Source organism: Pogona vitticeps, chromosome 3, assembly GCF_051106095.1.
Source record: "Pogona vitticeps strain Pit_001003342236 chromosome 3, PviZW2.1, whole genome shotgun sequence".
NCBI classification, from domain to species: Eukaryota; Metazoa; Chordata; class Lepidosauria; order Squamata; family Agamidae; genus Pogona; species Pogona vitticeps.
The window spans coordinates 172,164,425-172,181,104 of NC_135785.1; the positions used below are offsets into that span (position 1 = coordinate 172,164,425).

At 39.0% G+C, this 16,680-nt stretch overlaps 1 protein-coding gene across 3 annotated transcripts in view; it reads left to right on the forward strand.

The window, feature by feature from the left end:
• The window catches only part of TBC1D8 (TBC1 domain family member 8), a 53,454-nt gene extending 37,103 nt beyond the window's left edge, over positions 1-16,351 (forward strand). For all 3 annotated transcript variants that reach the window (XM_020805591.3, XM_020805592.3, XM_020805593.3), the window contains 12 exons: positions 347-497; positions 2,075-2,289; positions 3,448-3,565; positions 6,107-6,392; positions 7,962-8,091; positions 8,346-8,444; positions 9,991-10,059; positions 10,639-10,882; positions 13,479-13,544; positions 14,076-14,165; positions 14,542-14,642; positions 15,457-16,351. In XM_020805591.3, the coding sequence (XP_020661250.3) occupies positions 347-497; positions 2,075-2,289; positions 3,448-3,565; positions 6,107-6,392; positions 7,962-8,091; positions 8,346-8,444; positions 9,991-10,059; positions 10,639-10,882; positions 13,479-13,544; positions 14,076-14,165; positions 14,542-14,642; positions 15,457-15,903 (2,016 nt within the window). In that variant the 3' untranslated portion in view covers positions 15,904-16,351. The remainder of the gene's footprint in view (positions 1-346; positions 498-2,074; positions 2,290-3,447; positions 3,566-6,106; positions 6,393-7,961; positions 8,092-8,345; positions 8,445-9,990; positions 10,060-10,638; positions 10,883-13,478; positions 13,545-14,075; positions 14,166-14,541; positions 14,643-15,456) is intronic.
• Positions 16,352-16,680: the final 329 nt, after the last annotated feature.

Here is a 16,680-nt window from a genome sequence, read left to right on the forward strand (position 1 = left end):
CTTAGTATGAAACATTGTGAACTTCCTGTTAGAACAAAAATTAGAGCATAGGTATTAAATTAAATGAAAGGTAGAGACATTTCATTTATCTTTATCGCCTTCTTTCATGCCTTCTAACCTGAATTGAATAACAACTTGCCTTCAGGCTTTGTGAATAATACACAAATTTGCTACTGTGTATATATTTACCAAAATGTAGAATTGCTAGTGCCTTGTAAAGTCTTTTTTTGTGTTTCCTTATTCTGTCAATTTAAGCGAACAGGTTTTTTTTAAAAGAACAGGCTATTTAATTGCACTGTGAATTCTATAAATATGATAGCATTAACATACTTACCTTGGCTTTCAGTCTAGGGAACAAATCAAAGAAAGTCTGTGGAATGATCATTTTACTGAGTATGGCAGAACTGTCTGTATGTTTCGAACAGAAAAAATTAGGAAACTGGTTGCTATGGGAATTCCAGAGTCTTTACGAGGCAAACTGTGGCTTCTTTTCTCAGGTGAGAGCATTGCAAGCATTTTGAAAGAAACACAGCTTGGGATATTTATTTATTTTTTATTTTATTAAATTTATCTCCCCCCCCCCCCACATCTAGACAGATAGTCTACTCTGGTTTTTCTACTGTAGAATGAGGCACACTGAAGTAGTTACTATTTTTGTGTGCTGTGATTTTGGAGGGAAAAAGGGACATGGCCAAGTTTAACGAACCATTTCATCATCTTAGAATAGGAAAAAATCCTCTGATGATTAAAGGTATTGAAATACATAGAAAGAAAAATATTCTTTTTTTTCTAGTTACTAGATCAGGGATGAAAATTATATCACAGTTACTAAAGACCTATCATAGACTCCATTCCCTTCTTTCTTTTTAAAATCTTTTTAGCCAGGTGTGGTGAATCATGCCTCCAGATGTATCTTTGGGCAAGATGTCGATGTAAAGGAGACAGGGTGCATTCCTACATGCTTGTCTTGTCCACCTCTAGTTTTCTCCAGAGGCGGCTGATGCAGCCCATTGGGGGGGGGTCCAAGGGTGGAGAAAATGGGTACATAGTAGTTTTCCACCTCTGATGTGGACAGAGAATTAACCTTTAGCTACTTAGTATAATATAAACTCTTAAAATGGAGCTGTTTTTCTCATACAGTACTTTTAAAAATATTTTCGACAGTACATAACATGTATTCCTTTGTAATTATTCAGGATATTTACCTCACAATAGCAATCATTTAATTCAAAAGGTATTGCTGAGATACTGCACTGTGGGCACAGATAACAGAAGCAAGAGATTCAAGTCTTCCTGTTTACTTTCTTTTTTTTCTGTCCACTAATCTGTGTACTGCAAATACATTGCTTGCTTTGCATGATTAGATCCTTCCATCTGAATTTGGTCTTAGCTGCCCAGAATAGTCAATCAACTAGATGGGCGGGGAATGAATGAATGAATGAATGAATTAATTAATTAATTAATAAGGAAAGATCAGGAGTAGGCAGCTAGCTTTCCAGCTATAGACTGTAGTTGCCTTGATTCCTCATCATTGGTAATCTTCGCTAGAGCTACTAGGAGTTGCACTCCAGTAATATAGGAAATCCTAAAGGACTGATGTTAGGAAAGTGTGAAGGCAAGAGGAGGAGGGGACGACAGAGGACGAGATGGTTGGACAGTGTCATTGAAGCTACCAACATGAATTTGACCCAACTCTGGGAGGCAGTGGAAGACTGGAGGGCCTGGCGTGCTCTGGTCCATGGGGTCACGAAGAGTCGGCCATGAGTAAATGACTAAACAAGAACAACAAAGGACTAGCACAGAAATATCTGAATTAAAATGTTTTACAATGCAGAATTAATGTTAAGATGGTGTACTGTTTTCGGACTCATGTTTTATTTTCACTGTTAAAATATGTGGTTACATGTCCAGTGTAACTTTGGTTAGGACTCTGTTATAGATGTACAATCCTAGTTTCATGAATATTGACAGCAGCAGCTTCACCAAAGACATTCTTCTGATAATTAAAGTGTTTATTTCACATTAGATTTGAATATGAAACGGCTCATCCATTCTCCATTTCCTTCTCCTTTAGATGCTGCTACAGATTTGTATACTCATCCTGGTTACTATGAGAACTTAGTGGAGGTATCCATGGGCATGTCTTGCATAGCAACAGAGGAAATAGAACGTGACTTGCATCGGTCATTACCTGAACACCCAGCCTTCCAAAGTGAAACAGGCATAGCTGCTTTGAGAAGAGTGTTGACAGCTTATGCACATAAAAATCCCAAAATTGGGTACTGCCAGGTAAAGATCTGCTACAATAAAGGTTTCCCTTGATATTTAGTCCAGTCGTGTCCGACTCTACAGTCTGCCTCAATTAGTTACTAATTATTAGTAGATGAACGCCCTCTGGTGTTCAAGAATCATGTGCCTCAGGATATAAAGAGAAATTCAGAAAGATGGAGCTTCATTCTGAAATTAAACATTCAGTTTCTGTTTGAGATTTAATTGGGTCACAGTGGAAAATGCCAGTTGATTTTCTTAAAGTAAATGAGTTTTAATGTATTCATCTGGGTTGTGTTCCTCTCTCCCCCCCCCCCCCCCCCAGTTTAATAGAAGTACGTGGTGTTAATAAGGTTTGGATTCAACTGGCCAAACTCCAGGTTTCCAGAGTTGAATCCAGACCTGGTCATATTTGGAGTTGAAATGAACAGAATTTACATTAGTCATAAATAACTCATTAATAACTCTAAATATGACCAAGTCTGGCAATGCCCATACCCAACCTTTACAACCTTCCATGATTCCCTTACTTCTTATAAAAGGCCTGAAGTAGACCTTTTTTCCTAGCCTACTACCTGTAACTGTTAAAATGGAGATGAGAGGAGTGAAACCTGGATCTTCGGTATGTAAAGCATAACATGTACGATGAATGGTTTTTCAGAAGCCTTCTAGCAGAAAGAGACCTTGGTTCTGGAACAAATTTATGCTATTTGTTTCATTTTATCTCCATAGTTATATGAACTGCCACTCATCACAGATAGTGTTATTCTAGATTTGAAATTATGTCCATAGGAAGTAATTCATACAGGGAGTTAAAGTCCATTTCAGAAGGTGAGAGCATTCTAATGAACAGGGGACTAAAGCCTTTGTAAGGCTGTATATGCTCACATATGCATGCGTGTGAGGACACATACACCACTTTCAGAAATACCATAATGCCCATCAGCCCCATCCATTGGCCAGAAATAAACTTGCAGCTCCAGTGTTTGCTTTCCTCTTCCTCTTGTACCATGTTATCAGTCTACATATAGGGACAGTCTTTTCTTTCAGTATCTGTACAGCACATAAAAAATTTAGGCACTTTGTAAGTGTTAATATTTTTAAGTAAAAGGTATCCTGATTATTAAATATTTTTGAATAATCATTACAACTAAATTGTGTTGTTTTGCTTCCGAACAGTCCATGAATATATTGACTTCTGTTTTGTTGCTATATGCCAAAGAAGAGGAGGCCTTTTGGTTGCTTGTTGCCGTGTGTGAGAGGATGCTTCCTGACTACTTCAATCATCGGGTAATAGGTGAGTCTCCTTCTCTCTTCATTCTTTATTGTTACAACATGGTAGCTCTGCTCTTTGTATAGTGATGGTTGGCAAGAGATTTCCATGTTGTTTTCTTCGTTGAAACAAATGGTGGACTGTGAACCCCCCCAACCTCAACTTCTTATGCTTTTTATTATGGCTGTTGTTTATGCAGCATTTCCACTACCTTCTGAAAGTTTGACGTCTCTGCTTGGGTTTGTTTCCCAAGTGTAGAATCTAGACTGGCAATTATTGGATCAAAATTATGATTTTCTTTTCCCTTGGCTTTTAGTAGAACATGACTGGTCCTGAAATATGTTTCCCAGGGAAAAGCTTTGAGTAGGACACCCAATAGTTAGAGGGACAGATTTGTGAAAAATTGTTTATAGTACATAGACATTTCTCTTTGATGCAGAGGATTAAAAGCACCTCTTTCTTCCTTGTACATAAATGTGGTTCCCTTATAGATCCCACTTGTTTATAAAACATGCTGCTCTTGATCAAGGTTCCCTCTAAGCTGTGCGCATACGGGACTCCGCCTCCCTCTGTGCAGCCTTCTTCCTCCTCCGCACAGTGATAGTTTTCAACCCCTTTGGCTCCCGTCGCAACAGAACCATGTGCACATGGGGGGCGAGGCCATGCAAGCGCACAGGGGCGAAGTCCCACCCAGCAGTGCTGAAAATTAGAGGGTACTTTGCTCTTGACTTTCGTTTCGTTTTGTTTTTTTACATGGTGACTGTAGCGTCTGCCCAGGTCATGACTATTAATGTGTCATCTGCATGGACCAATGAGAGTGCTAGAGAGGTGGAGTCACAAGATATAAGAGTCTGTGCAGGAGGAGGAGAGAGATTAGATTGGAGATGAGAATATTAAGAGTTTTAGATTTGAGGATTGATGGTTTTGGAGTTTGGTGGAGAGAGGGAGTTGACAGTTGAGAGCAGATGAAATAAGATGTTTTGTTAAGAGTTAAAGACATTGATTGTACCTTCATCACCTGTAATAATAAACAACTTTTGTTTGGTTCTTTTTAAAATGACACATTGCCTGGAGCTCTATTAATAATAATAAATAATGTTGATGTAATCAGCCGGTGGCAGCTTGTGCCCTTTGCTTGGTGAAATAACCAAGTGACAGGCGGGAACATAACAGTGGCTTTTTAAAAATTATCTAAAGTTGTCAGAAAAGAATTATCTAAAATTTATCTCCCAAACATTGGTATATATGAGTACCTACATTTTTAAGACATAGAAATTCCCAAAAGAGAAAAAAAAATCTCCAGTTTAAAGCAAATAGTTACAGCTGAAGATATATCCCAGAAAGGAAGGAAATTCAAATAACAAATCACTCTTACTTTCTTGCTCAGAATATATATATTTTTGTGTGCCCCTCTTTTACCTTAACTTCTTTGCCAAGTAAACACGATTGCATAATCCCACTTCCATATACTAAAGCAGCTGAAATGAAACATAGGCTTTGACAGTGTCAACATGAAGAAACAACAGATTTGCAATACAGCCATAAACTTTACTTGTCCAGTTCAGTTTGATGCATATTTGGGGGAAGGGAATCTTGTTGTACTTAATAGGTTAGTCCAAGGAAAGCAAATGTGTTTTCATCATAAGGAAGTCAAATGTTGGATCTTATTTAAATCTCATCAGGATTGAATGTTTCTTGGGATGGAAGTTAATTTGCAAGAGAGATGCATTCATGTGCCTTTATTTCTACTGGGAGAGATTAGATCTGTGGTCTGCATTTTCTTGTTTTTGGAATATTGCTTAAACCATAACTTTATTCTTCAGCCCAAAGGTTGATTTGTCTTTTGGGAATTTCCCTGGAGTCAAAACTGGAAATATTGGCCAAAATCATGATGCTTTGTATAATGAATCAAATGAGGGTAAGCCCACTGAATCAGTGGAGATTTGTTGAGTTTCATGTATTCAAATAGGCCTACTCTAACTGTGACTCATTTAAGCATAGTATGTTGCAGTTAGAACAGGCCCATTTGCATCAATGGAACCTGCGGAGGAGTAAACTCACAAAATTCTCACTGACTTAGTAGACCTACTCCAGTGTACTTTACTATGCTAAGCAACAAGGTTTTGTCCAGTATACGTCAAAGAAATTTCACTAATACTAACACTATTTCATTCATACCAGTATGTTATACATTTATCTTGTTTACTGTATCTTCATTGCTCAAATTCCTTATTGCTGTTTTCTTTCAACAGTTTGGATGACAGTACTGTGCTTTTTATATCAAAGTGTCCGGCTGGGCAAAAATATCTTCAAATAGAAACTCCTGAACATACATTATGCATGTATTTCCCTACATTTTTAAAGTAAAAAAGCCTTGAAAAAACTGGGCAGGTCATTGTTGTGAAATGACTGACAAGAGACTGGGAATTAAAACTTGTGTTCTTACAATATTCATCATCCGGATGGATATTGATGGACAAGTCAGATTGTCTTTTATGCCATGAATAGTAGTTGCTTACAAAGCTAAAGTTATCTGCATCTTGACCTGATTCTGTGTGATTTCAGGTGCTCAGGTGGACCAGTCTGTATTTGAAGAGCTGATCAAAGAACGCCTTCCAGAACTAGCTGAACATTTTAAAGACCTTTCCACGTTGGCTTCCATTTCTCTGTCGTGGTTCCTCACTCTTTTTCTCAGCATCATGCCCCTTGAAAGTGCTGTTAACATTGTCGACTGTTTCTTCTTTGATGGCATCAAAGCTATTTTCCAGTTTGGTTTGGCTATTCTCGAAGCCAATGCTGTGGAACTCTGCAGCAGCAAAGATGACGGGCATGCCTTGATAATTCTTAGCAGGTCTGGGTCAGACTCTTTATGTGTAGTGTTACCATATCAACACCCTAAGCTGTTGCTTCAGATGGTGTATTGAACAGTAATAAAATGATGCAGAGCAATAGGAAACTAGCTCTGAATGTTTCACAACAAAGCTTGGATCATGGCTGTGCTTCTTGGAGTAGGTTTTCAACAGTAAAAAGGGGCCAAACCTTCTAGAAACCTGAGTCACTGTTATCCTCTTTCTTCCCAAGAGCAAGGAAGTTCAGGTCACAAGATTCAAAAAGGGATGTACTCTTTTTCCTGACAGAGAACAAACCTGATCTGGTTCAGTAAGGGGATGTTTTTACAGAATAAGAATCAAAAACTATCACATTTTACTAATAAGGAAATCAGAGCTTTGTAACATACTGCCAGTATAGACAGTGGGGGAGGGATCTAATGGTGCTTCTCCTCTGCCAGTGTAATAGCAGCTATAAGTAATTAATTGTCCCTTCAGGCAGGCTTTCCCTTACTGACTGGCTGTCTGAGAGGGTTTTTTAAAATTAATTTGTTGTGCTCTGATGCTTTTAAACGTGTGTTTACTATTGATTTTATGCAACATTTTAAATATACAATAATACATGTTTAATTCTCTTTTACCCTGTTTCCCTGAAAATAAGCCCCACTATGATTTTTCAGGATGCTCGTAATATAAGCCCTACCCCCCAAAATAAGCCCCACTTAAGTCAAACCCCATTGTGCAGCTGACATGACTGTATTTGAATAAATGTAGATTGTTGTACATGAAAAAAAAAAAACATCCCCTGAAAATAAGCCCTAAAACAAGCCCTAGTGCCTTTTTTGGAGCAAAAATTAATATAAGACCCTGTCTTATTTTCTGGGAAACATGGTACTTACTGTTTTTAGCATTTAAATATTGTCCTTTTAATGACATAAGCCACCCTGGGTCCTTTTAAGGAGGTAAGATGGGGTAAAAAATATTTTAAATAAATAATAAATTATGTGCTGTAAAGTCATCTCCAACCTGTGGGAACCCTATGAAGGAGCAATCTCCAAAATGTCCTGTCTTCAACAGCCCTCCTCAGCTCTTGCAGACTCAAGCCTATGACTTCCTTTAGAAAGTCGATCCATCTCCTATTTGGCCTCCTCTTTTCCTGCTGGCTTTAGTCTTTCTCAGCATCATTTCCAGAGAATCCTGCCTTCTCATAATGTGCCCAAAATAGGATAGCCTCAGTCTGAAAATTTTTGCGTCCAGAGATTTGATCTAGGAACCACTTGTTTGTCTTTCTGGCAGTCCAGGGTATCCACAAAGCTCTTCTCCAGAATTACATTTCAGACAAATCATTTTTTTCCTTTCAGCTTTCTTTACTGTCCAGCTTTCACTCCCCTACATGATGGTCGGAAATACAAGCATGTGAACAGAGAGTAGTTATTAACCTCCCTAAAGTCTCCTCATTTGGTCCAGAAGGGTGTGAGGAATGGGGAGAGGAAGGAAGAGAAGGGGGGGGGGGGAATCCATTATGCAAGGAGAAGCATGCTTGAATAACTTGTGGATTTTATCCAGTGAATTGAAAAATGTCTTTCTTTCAGGTTTTTGGATAATGTTAAGAATGAGGAAAGCCCCTTGCCACTGATTGGGAATCAACATGCTTTTTTCAGTGATGATATGGAACCGTGTCCCACAACAGAAATAGCGGATCTAATTCGAGATTCTTTTGAGGTAGCTATGAATGCATTAGCCAGTGAGTTTCTAACTTTGAATTGCTCTAACTTTGAACTGTCCTTTGCTGCAATTAAAGAGATGTTTTGTCTTAAATGAGAATGGAAAGGGCCCAGTTTTGATTGATACAGCACCTTTTGTGGCCTAAACACACTGGCTGTGTTTTGTATTTAAACATGTACACTTAAGTGAGAATGCTCACTTTCATAGTAGGTGTATACTATAGTTTTAAAAAAATCATTCCTGTGTTCTAGAAATTTGGATACCATTCTGTGGAGCAGATTGAACACCTGCGCTATAAACACAGGATCCGTGTCTTGCAAAGCCATGAAGAAACAACTAAACAAAATGTGGTGAGAGTTGTCAACATTCAGAATGTCACATGCTATCTGCATAGTCTTCTCTCTTCCAAATGTATGAAATAAATAGATTGGGACACCATTTATTTATTTATTTATTTATTTTATTTTATTTTATTTTATTTTATTTTATTTTATTTTATTTTATTTTATTTTATTTTATTTTATTTATATGCCGCCCACTCTACCCAAAGGTCTCTGGGCGGCTTACAACAATTAAAATTCAATACAATAAAATATAAAATGATTAAAGTATAAGTATACTTTAAGTATACGTAGAGCCACTAAACAGAGTGGAGGGCACAAAGCCTGTCTTTAAATCTGCTGGGATGCAGGCGTTACATCGCTTGAAACATGCTGCCTCTGTTTCTAGTCCCATCTTTCAAGGTGGGAAAGAGATTCAGCTGCAGTCAGAGCAAAATAAAGAATCTTGGACTGTGAATTGGTGCAGCTTCACAGCAGTGCTTGTGGTCATCTTCACAGGAGACAGTAGAAGCCTTACTGGATGTTCAAAATATAAACATATTATGACTAGGGATCTACCCTATGGATTTTTTTGACTCCAAATCCCAAAATTCTTCAAGAATTCCCCAAGCAAAACTGGGGGAGTTCCAGTCCACAGATGCACCCCTACAGACACCTATGTTTCTCTCACCTGGAGTGAGGCCTGGTTTTCCGAGGCTGCATTCTAAGCCTTCATTTCTTGCCATTTATGCTTTCTAGAAGGAAGCTGTTGCAATACTTCCTATCGTAGTGTTTGGGGGGGTACCCTCTAGAGCAATGGTCCCCAACCTTTTTCGGTCTGCAGTCCAGCTGGGGAAAGCAGGGCACTCCCCACACTCGTGCACATGCATGAACAAGTGCCACACTCTTGCGGGCACCGCACTGCTGTTTGCTCATGCGCGCACGCTCTCATAGGGGCGCATGTGCTCATGCACAAACGGGCTGTGTGGGGGTGAGTGCATGCTGGGCGGGAGGTCTGTCTTGGCGGCCCAGTCCGGCTCGGGCCATGTAGTGGGGGTTGGAGACCTCTGCTCTAGAGAGCCTAAAAGGGCAGTGAGACTACAATGCCCAGGAAACATTGTGGCAGGAAATGAAGGCTTAGAATGCAGTCTCAGTGGACTACCAGGCCCTGCTCCACATGGTGGAAAGATATGTATCTGCAAGTTGTGGGTCTGTGGGCCGGAACGTCCACAATTCTGCCTAGGGAGTTCTTAGAGAATTTTGGGACTTGGATTCTCAAAAATTACAAATGGCACACCCCTAGTTATGAAGTCTCAGAACTTAAATGTAGTATGGGAATGTCATCATTTTGCTATTTGGAAGGTAGGAGAAAGTTGATTTCCTTCGCCATTTCTCAGTGCACATGAGGCAACTTGATAAAACAGGAGAGGGTCTGAGAGACAAAATTAAGACAAAGAACAAGAAAAGCTGAGGAACACGTATATAAGAGAGTTTTTGGCTGCCATGTGTTTCCATGAGAAGTACTGCTACCAGCACTAATGCCTAATTGCTAGATTAATTCCTATTTTCTCTTAAGCTCAGGGTAGTCATTCCAGATGTTTCTATTGCTCCGGAAGACTTAGAAGAATTGTATGACTTATTTAAGGTATGTACATTTATAAACATGTGTTTTTCTAGAAGAGCATTTTGTGATTTCTAAAAAGAGATAGGCATACAGATCAGCATGCGTTTAGAAAATAAATCCAGTTAAGATCTCGTACAAGTACTTACGATTTTTAATTTTATTGGTTTTAGTAGTTATTTGGGGAGCTAAATGTATTTTTATTTATTTATTTATTTATTGGATTTCTAGGGATATGTATTTTTACTCCCTGGGTCTGAAGACATGGATTTTGATCTGCAAAAGATCATGCTAAAATAAACCCATTAATCTTTAAAATGCTACAATATTTTGTGTTTTTCTTTTCTTCCCCTCCCCATTAGTTTCTCCAAGCATCATATGCCAGGTGATCATGCCTATGCTCCACTGCTTGAAATAATACACAAGTGGGCTTATTTTGCAGGTCTAGTTATGTACTAAACAACAGTAGCAGTATGCAATATTGGCACAATTACTTATTTATATAGCGAAGGAAGATACTAACAAATGTGTAGTAATTCCTTAATGTCTAGTATTACTTGGATTTAAACACTTCTCTGCATTTTGTTCTTTAATTCTTTTCAGAAAGAACATTTAATAAGCTGCTACTGGGAATGGAATAGTGCAGTTGTAATTCAGCGGCATGACCCAAGTAGACCTTATGCTGAACAGTATAGAATTGATTGCCAGCAATTCACTAACCTTTATAAACTTGTCTCACCTTGGACATGTGGTGATCACACTGAGATTCTGGCAGAAAGGACATTCCGGCTTCTAGATGAAAATATGGATCACCTCATTGAATTCAAAGCCTTTGCTGGCTGCCTAGGTAACTGCATTGCAAAAAAAATAATTTTTAAAAAAGCAAGTGCCGTTGGTGAGGGCTTCTCAGAAACGGTGTACAGGCACACATGAATTAGTACAGCAAAATGTCACATTGTATGTGTACTTTACCAGTAAATTTGTTCTTCCATTGGGTGACTACCCTGGGATAGTATACTATTTTGCATGAAGAAACAGTGGAGGATTTAAGTTTGCTTTTTCAGACCACTCACTCCTCCCCCAGCCAAGTCTTGGAGTGCAACAAATAAGGTCTACAGAGATCTCTTAACATATGGCAGTTTGCTTCCAAATGTTACACCTTTTGCATAACTGCACAAAGGATATCACCAGAATTTTTATGCCACCTACGTGTGCCTTTCAATCTCATAGTTATTGAAATGTCATTCAGTCCAAAAGATAGGAAGCATCTTTCTCTACAGGTGGCTACAATTTATCTTTGAATTCTGCAGACTTTTGTTTTATTTTGGAACATGAAGCATTTCTGTACTAGTACTTTTCTGTTTGGTAAGCCTCTAAAGATTAGCTGTTTTAAAAAAATTCAAGGTAAGTATAAAAACAGGTGCCACATACTTCCAACTTCGAGGGCTACTACATTGGCTATTTAACCTGCAGTTTTTGTTAGGTTAGTCACAAATGACTTTAAAGCAAAACCATGTGATGTAAAGCTCAGTGTGGGAAGTCTATTGTGGAATCGTCTTTAAAGATGGGACACAATGTCCACTCACCTGCCCGCTGCCGCCAGCGGCTCAACCGTCCCTTCCAGTCGCTCCGGAGCTTCTGGTCGACTATCCACTCCTGGCAGGAGGAGGGAAGACGAGTCTCCCTGCCAGGGAGAGTGGAGCCACCGGCAGCAGCGGATGTGTGAGGGGGTATTTATTTATTTATTTATTTGATTTATACCCCGCCTATCTGGACTACCAGGCCACTCTAGGCAGCTTCCGATACAAAATCAGACAATAAAACACAGGAAAGTACATGATAATTCAGTAATAGCTGCAATGAAATAAAAGATAGGGAAAAGTAAGAAAAAAATTAAAAAATCAAGAGTTGGCTGGAGGGAAGGCCTGAATGAACAACCATGTTTTCAATTGGGTTTTACATCCAGCTGTGAGGGGTATTTGTATTCATATTTGAATACCCCATCTCTAATCGTCTTTTTTGAGTTGCAAATGAATTTTTTCCCTAGCCAACATGGAAGGTTTAAATTTGTACTCAGTATAGTTTAGAAACAAAAGTACTGCGCCTAAGAAATAGAAACCAAACACACAGTTACAAGATGGGGGATGCCTGGCTCAGCAATACGTACAAGCAAGAAGGATCTTGGAATTTTCATAGATTACAAGCTGAATATGAGCCAACAAGTGTGATGTGGCCACAAAAAAAGCAAATGCCATTTTAGGCTGTATTAACAGTAGTGTGGTCTCCAAATCTTACAAGGTACTAGTTAACCTCTATTTGGCACTGGTTAGGCTCATCTTGAGTACTATGTCCAGTTCTAGAACCACCCTTCAAGAAGGATGCTCACATATTGGAACAAGTTCAGAGGACAGCAAGGATGATCAGGGGGCTGGAAACAAAATTCTGTGAGAAAAGACTGAAAGCACTTGGCATGTTTAGCCTTGAGGAAAGAAGATGTGAGGGGGGATATGATAACACTTTTCAAATACTTGAAAGGCCATCGTACTGAAGAGGAGCAGGATCGCTTCTCAATCATTCCAGGATACAGGAAGTGCAACAGTGGGCTCAAGTTACAGGAAGCCAGATTTTGGTTGAATATTATGAAAAACCTCCTAACTGTTAGAGCAGTACAGCAATGGAATCAATTGCCCCGAGAGGTGGCGAGTGCTCCAACACTGGAGGCATACAAGAGAACTTTAGACAACCACCTAGCAGATCTCCGTTGATCTGTATTCTTGCACTGAGCAGGCAGTTGGACTCCATGGCCTTACAGGCCCCTTCCAACTTCATGACTCTATGACATTTTGACTGCTTTCTTCCCAGTGTAATTGCCTGATGTAATACAAAGAAGTACTTGTGGGGGTGTAATTTCCCTTCAACCAAGTACACCTAGTTTCCACACAGTGTCTTTAAAAAAATGATTTCAACAGTGTTTCACTAGGGCACTTAAGAAAACAAAACAAACAACAATAAAAGGGTGAAATTGCCATTTAGGCAACTAAATTAAATTGCCTTAAGGCAGCTTCTGCTGTTGGAGTGCCATGCAAATAGAGCTCCTCTTCTCTGCCCCTGCTCATCCCTGCCAGTTGTCATCTGGATGGCTACAGGGATTCATACAGGGAAGCCCACTTTCATACTGTGAATAAATAGCAGATAAAACCATATTTTCCCCACTGTATAGCCATACCCTAATAGCTTTTTAGCCAAACCTCCTTCCCCTCTCTACTGAAGTACTTTACTGTTTCAAACACTGTAAACTTCAAAGAATTTCGTAGTAGATTCTGAACATTCTTATCACTCCAGCCTCTATGCAGATTTCTCCCCCACTAGTTTTTCCAAAGAGAGAATGCTGTTGTGTTTCAAGAGAACAGGTCAAGCCTATGTATCTTCTCTTCCTGCTGCAGATATTATGTATAATGGAGAAATGAATGAGAAAATAAAACTCTTGTACAAGTTGCACATTCCACCTGGTAAGAATCTTCCCAGATCACTTTCCTTTTGTATTGCTTGAATTAATAGTAAATGACTTTGGTGGAATGTGTATATGTCCCATTTGTTCTGTCTGTTGTATTTGGAAAGTCATATATTCAGCTGGCAAGCGTTATGTAGAAGAGTTTGGTTTGGTTTGGACAGGCTGCAGTCCTTCTCTTGATATGCTTTGAAAAGTGTTGCGCTCAGTATTTCTTGTATGTAGCCCTGTAGTCCAAAGAGTGACATATCAGGAGCCAGCCATGCACTTTGGCCTTTCTTTCCCAATACAGTCCTATAAACCCTGTGGGGGGAAGGATTGGGAAGGGGGACAATCAGCTAAACCTTTTTAAAATGTCAGTTTTAGCCTGTTTTGTATATTTCTTGGGTTACTGCCAGATGTTTTAAACCCAATTAAATAGTATTTTTTTAATTAGTCCCTTTAGCATAGCTTAAATTTAGAGCCAGCCCACTATGGTTAATGTAGTACTGCATTGTGATAATAAATCGTATTGCTTTGTTTTTTCTAACAGCCCTCACAGAAAATGATAAAGATAGTCAGTCACCACTGAAGAATCCTTTGTTGTCAACATCAAGGCCACTAGTAATTGCAAAAGCAAATGGTAAGTGATTAAATTAACATTAATTAACAGCATCTTGCTTTTTGTCTAAACTAACTTAAACAGTCAAGACAGGAGGGCCTGGCGTGCTCTGGTCCACGGGGTCACGAAGAGTCAGACATGACTTTACGACTAAACAACAAACTTAAGAGAATTTTCTGCTTTGAGATGTAATGAAGGCCACCAATATAAAAGGGGATTAAAGAGATTCTTATTATGTGTGGCTGCTAAATAAATACTCTGTTCAGATTCTAAGACAGCTACTGGAGAACAGCAATAGGAAACGGTGATTGTTCAGCCAACAGGGTTGATGCTGATTCAAATTTTGCTTCCACATTTGTCGCAATGGATTGTAATTTCCCTGTGTTCCATTATCCAGGTGATGCCATAGATTATCAGAAGCAACTGAAGCAAATGCTTCGGGATTTAGCCAAAGAAAAAGATAACAGGGCTGAAAAAGAACTACCAAAAATGAGCCAGGTAAGAAATGGCAGATACACTTCTGTGAGTTTGAGCAACCAGGCTTGCCTACTACCTTTCATTCTGTTGTTTAAATTTGTCTTCTCTATAATCAGAAATATGAATGTCTGCCGGAAGACCACGAATGGGGAAAATCCACCTTTGTGATCATGAGGGAGCCTGCATTTTCAGATGCTCATGCTTATCTACAGATGTTGGGTGATAGACAATGTCAGGAAATCAGGAGGCAGGCCATTTCCTCTCAACATGTGGCTGCTTTTTAAATAGATAAGATAGATAAAATAAACCCATCAGATATTTGGTTGTTATTAAAAATCTTGTGTTTCTCTGGTGGAACGAAACAACAGCACAATGTTCTTCTACAGTATTGGACATACGTAGATCATATATGATTTGCATAGGCAAAGAGCCACGATTCCTGTTGTTCTAAAAAGATGGAAGGCTATCAATGCAAAATGGAGTTTGCAGATTCAGTGTAAACTGAAGCTGTTGTGCTGCTAGTTTACAGACAAGAAGCTTGGCTTGAGCCCAAGTAGATCCTGGAACATCAGTTTAGTACAGGTGTTGTATGTAGTTTGTTCCACGTAATTCTGGGCAATCTTGGCTACTTTTGTACTTTTAAAAAAAAGATGTTCATCTACATAAGCATAGAATTATAAAAACACGTATTTAGCATATGACTTTATATCAATATTCCAGTGGATTTATGTTAGGTGTTTGTGAACATTTTGAAACTTTTAAAATAGCTATGTGTCCAACATTCAGCCCTTCCCTTGTCATAGTCTGCATACATAAACACTGTCTTGCTTTCCAGAGAGAATTCATACAGTTCTGCAAAACCTTGTACAGTCTGTTTCATGAAGACCCAAAGGAGAATGATTTGTATCAAGCCATTGCTACGGTGACTACTTTGTTACTTCAGATTGGAGAAGTTGGTCAAAGAAGCAGCAGCTCTGGCTCTGATGAGTTTACCGAGGACCTGCAGAGCGAGGCATCTACCTCAGACCAAGATGTGGTTTTTACTGACACAGTGAAGACCCCAAAGAATACACCCTTACCAGTAACTGAAGGGGACTGGAATGTTTCTTTTGAACACATCTTGGCTTCACTATTAACTGAACAGTCACTAGTGAACTTCTTTGAAAATTCCTTAGCACTGAAACCAAAACTGGAGAATGCCAAGCAGACTCGGTATAGTTTAAAAACAAATGGTGTGAGTCAGCTACCACGAGGCGAGACAGAGCATCCAAGTGTACATTAGCAAGTGGCTAAGACGAATCCTATGTTTCACCAAAGCACGTCTTGCAATGTTAAGGCTTTTGGACTATTTTGATGACCTAATAAATACAGTTGGAGAGCTTTAAAGCCAAAACACATTTAATGGACGTTTTGGCTTCAGTTGTTTTCTTCTTGAATGCAACTTCCATCTTCATTTTGAAGATGCTGCATATATGTTAAATTACTCCATAAAAACAAAAGCCAAAGCAGTTCAACCATTATTGATAACTTTGGCTACCGCAGGTTTTATGAATGGTTCCCTTTTTTGCACTATTACTGAAAACTTGTTTCAATGCTGGTAATTGAAACTTAATATATTTGACTCCAGATTTACAGATCTTGCTTTAATATTCAGTGTACATTGATGCTGCTTTTCATCTGTGGGTGTGTGCACTTTTCAATTAAAACAATTTTTGGCAACTCTTCCTTTACACGAAGCATCTTCAAATGGACTTCATTGACAAACTCTTTACTCTTGCCATTGCTGTTCTTGGCCAGGACATTTTTATCCTGAATGTCAGATTTAGAGCCTCTGTGGTTGCTTCATCTTTAAAAAATGAAGGAACAATGTATTCACTCATCTTGTCCCTCTTTGAAATATGTTTTCTTCTTTAATCTGGGAGTGGGGCTCCTCATGCCATGAGACCAGTTTTGTAGCCGCTCTGAGAGCAAAGCATTCCTATACCATGAGAATTATGGTTCCAGATTTCCTTTAAAACATGATGTCCTCCCAAACCTGGTTTTAATGGCTCCCATCCCA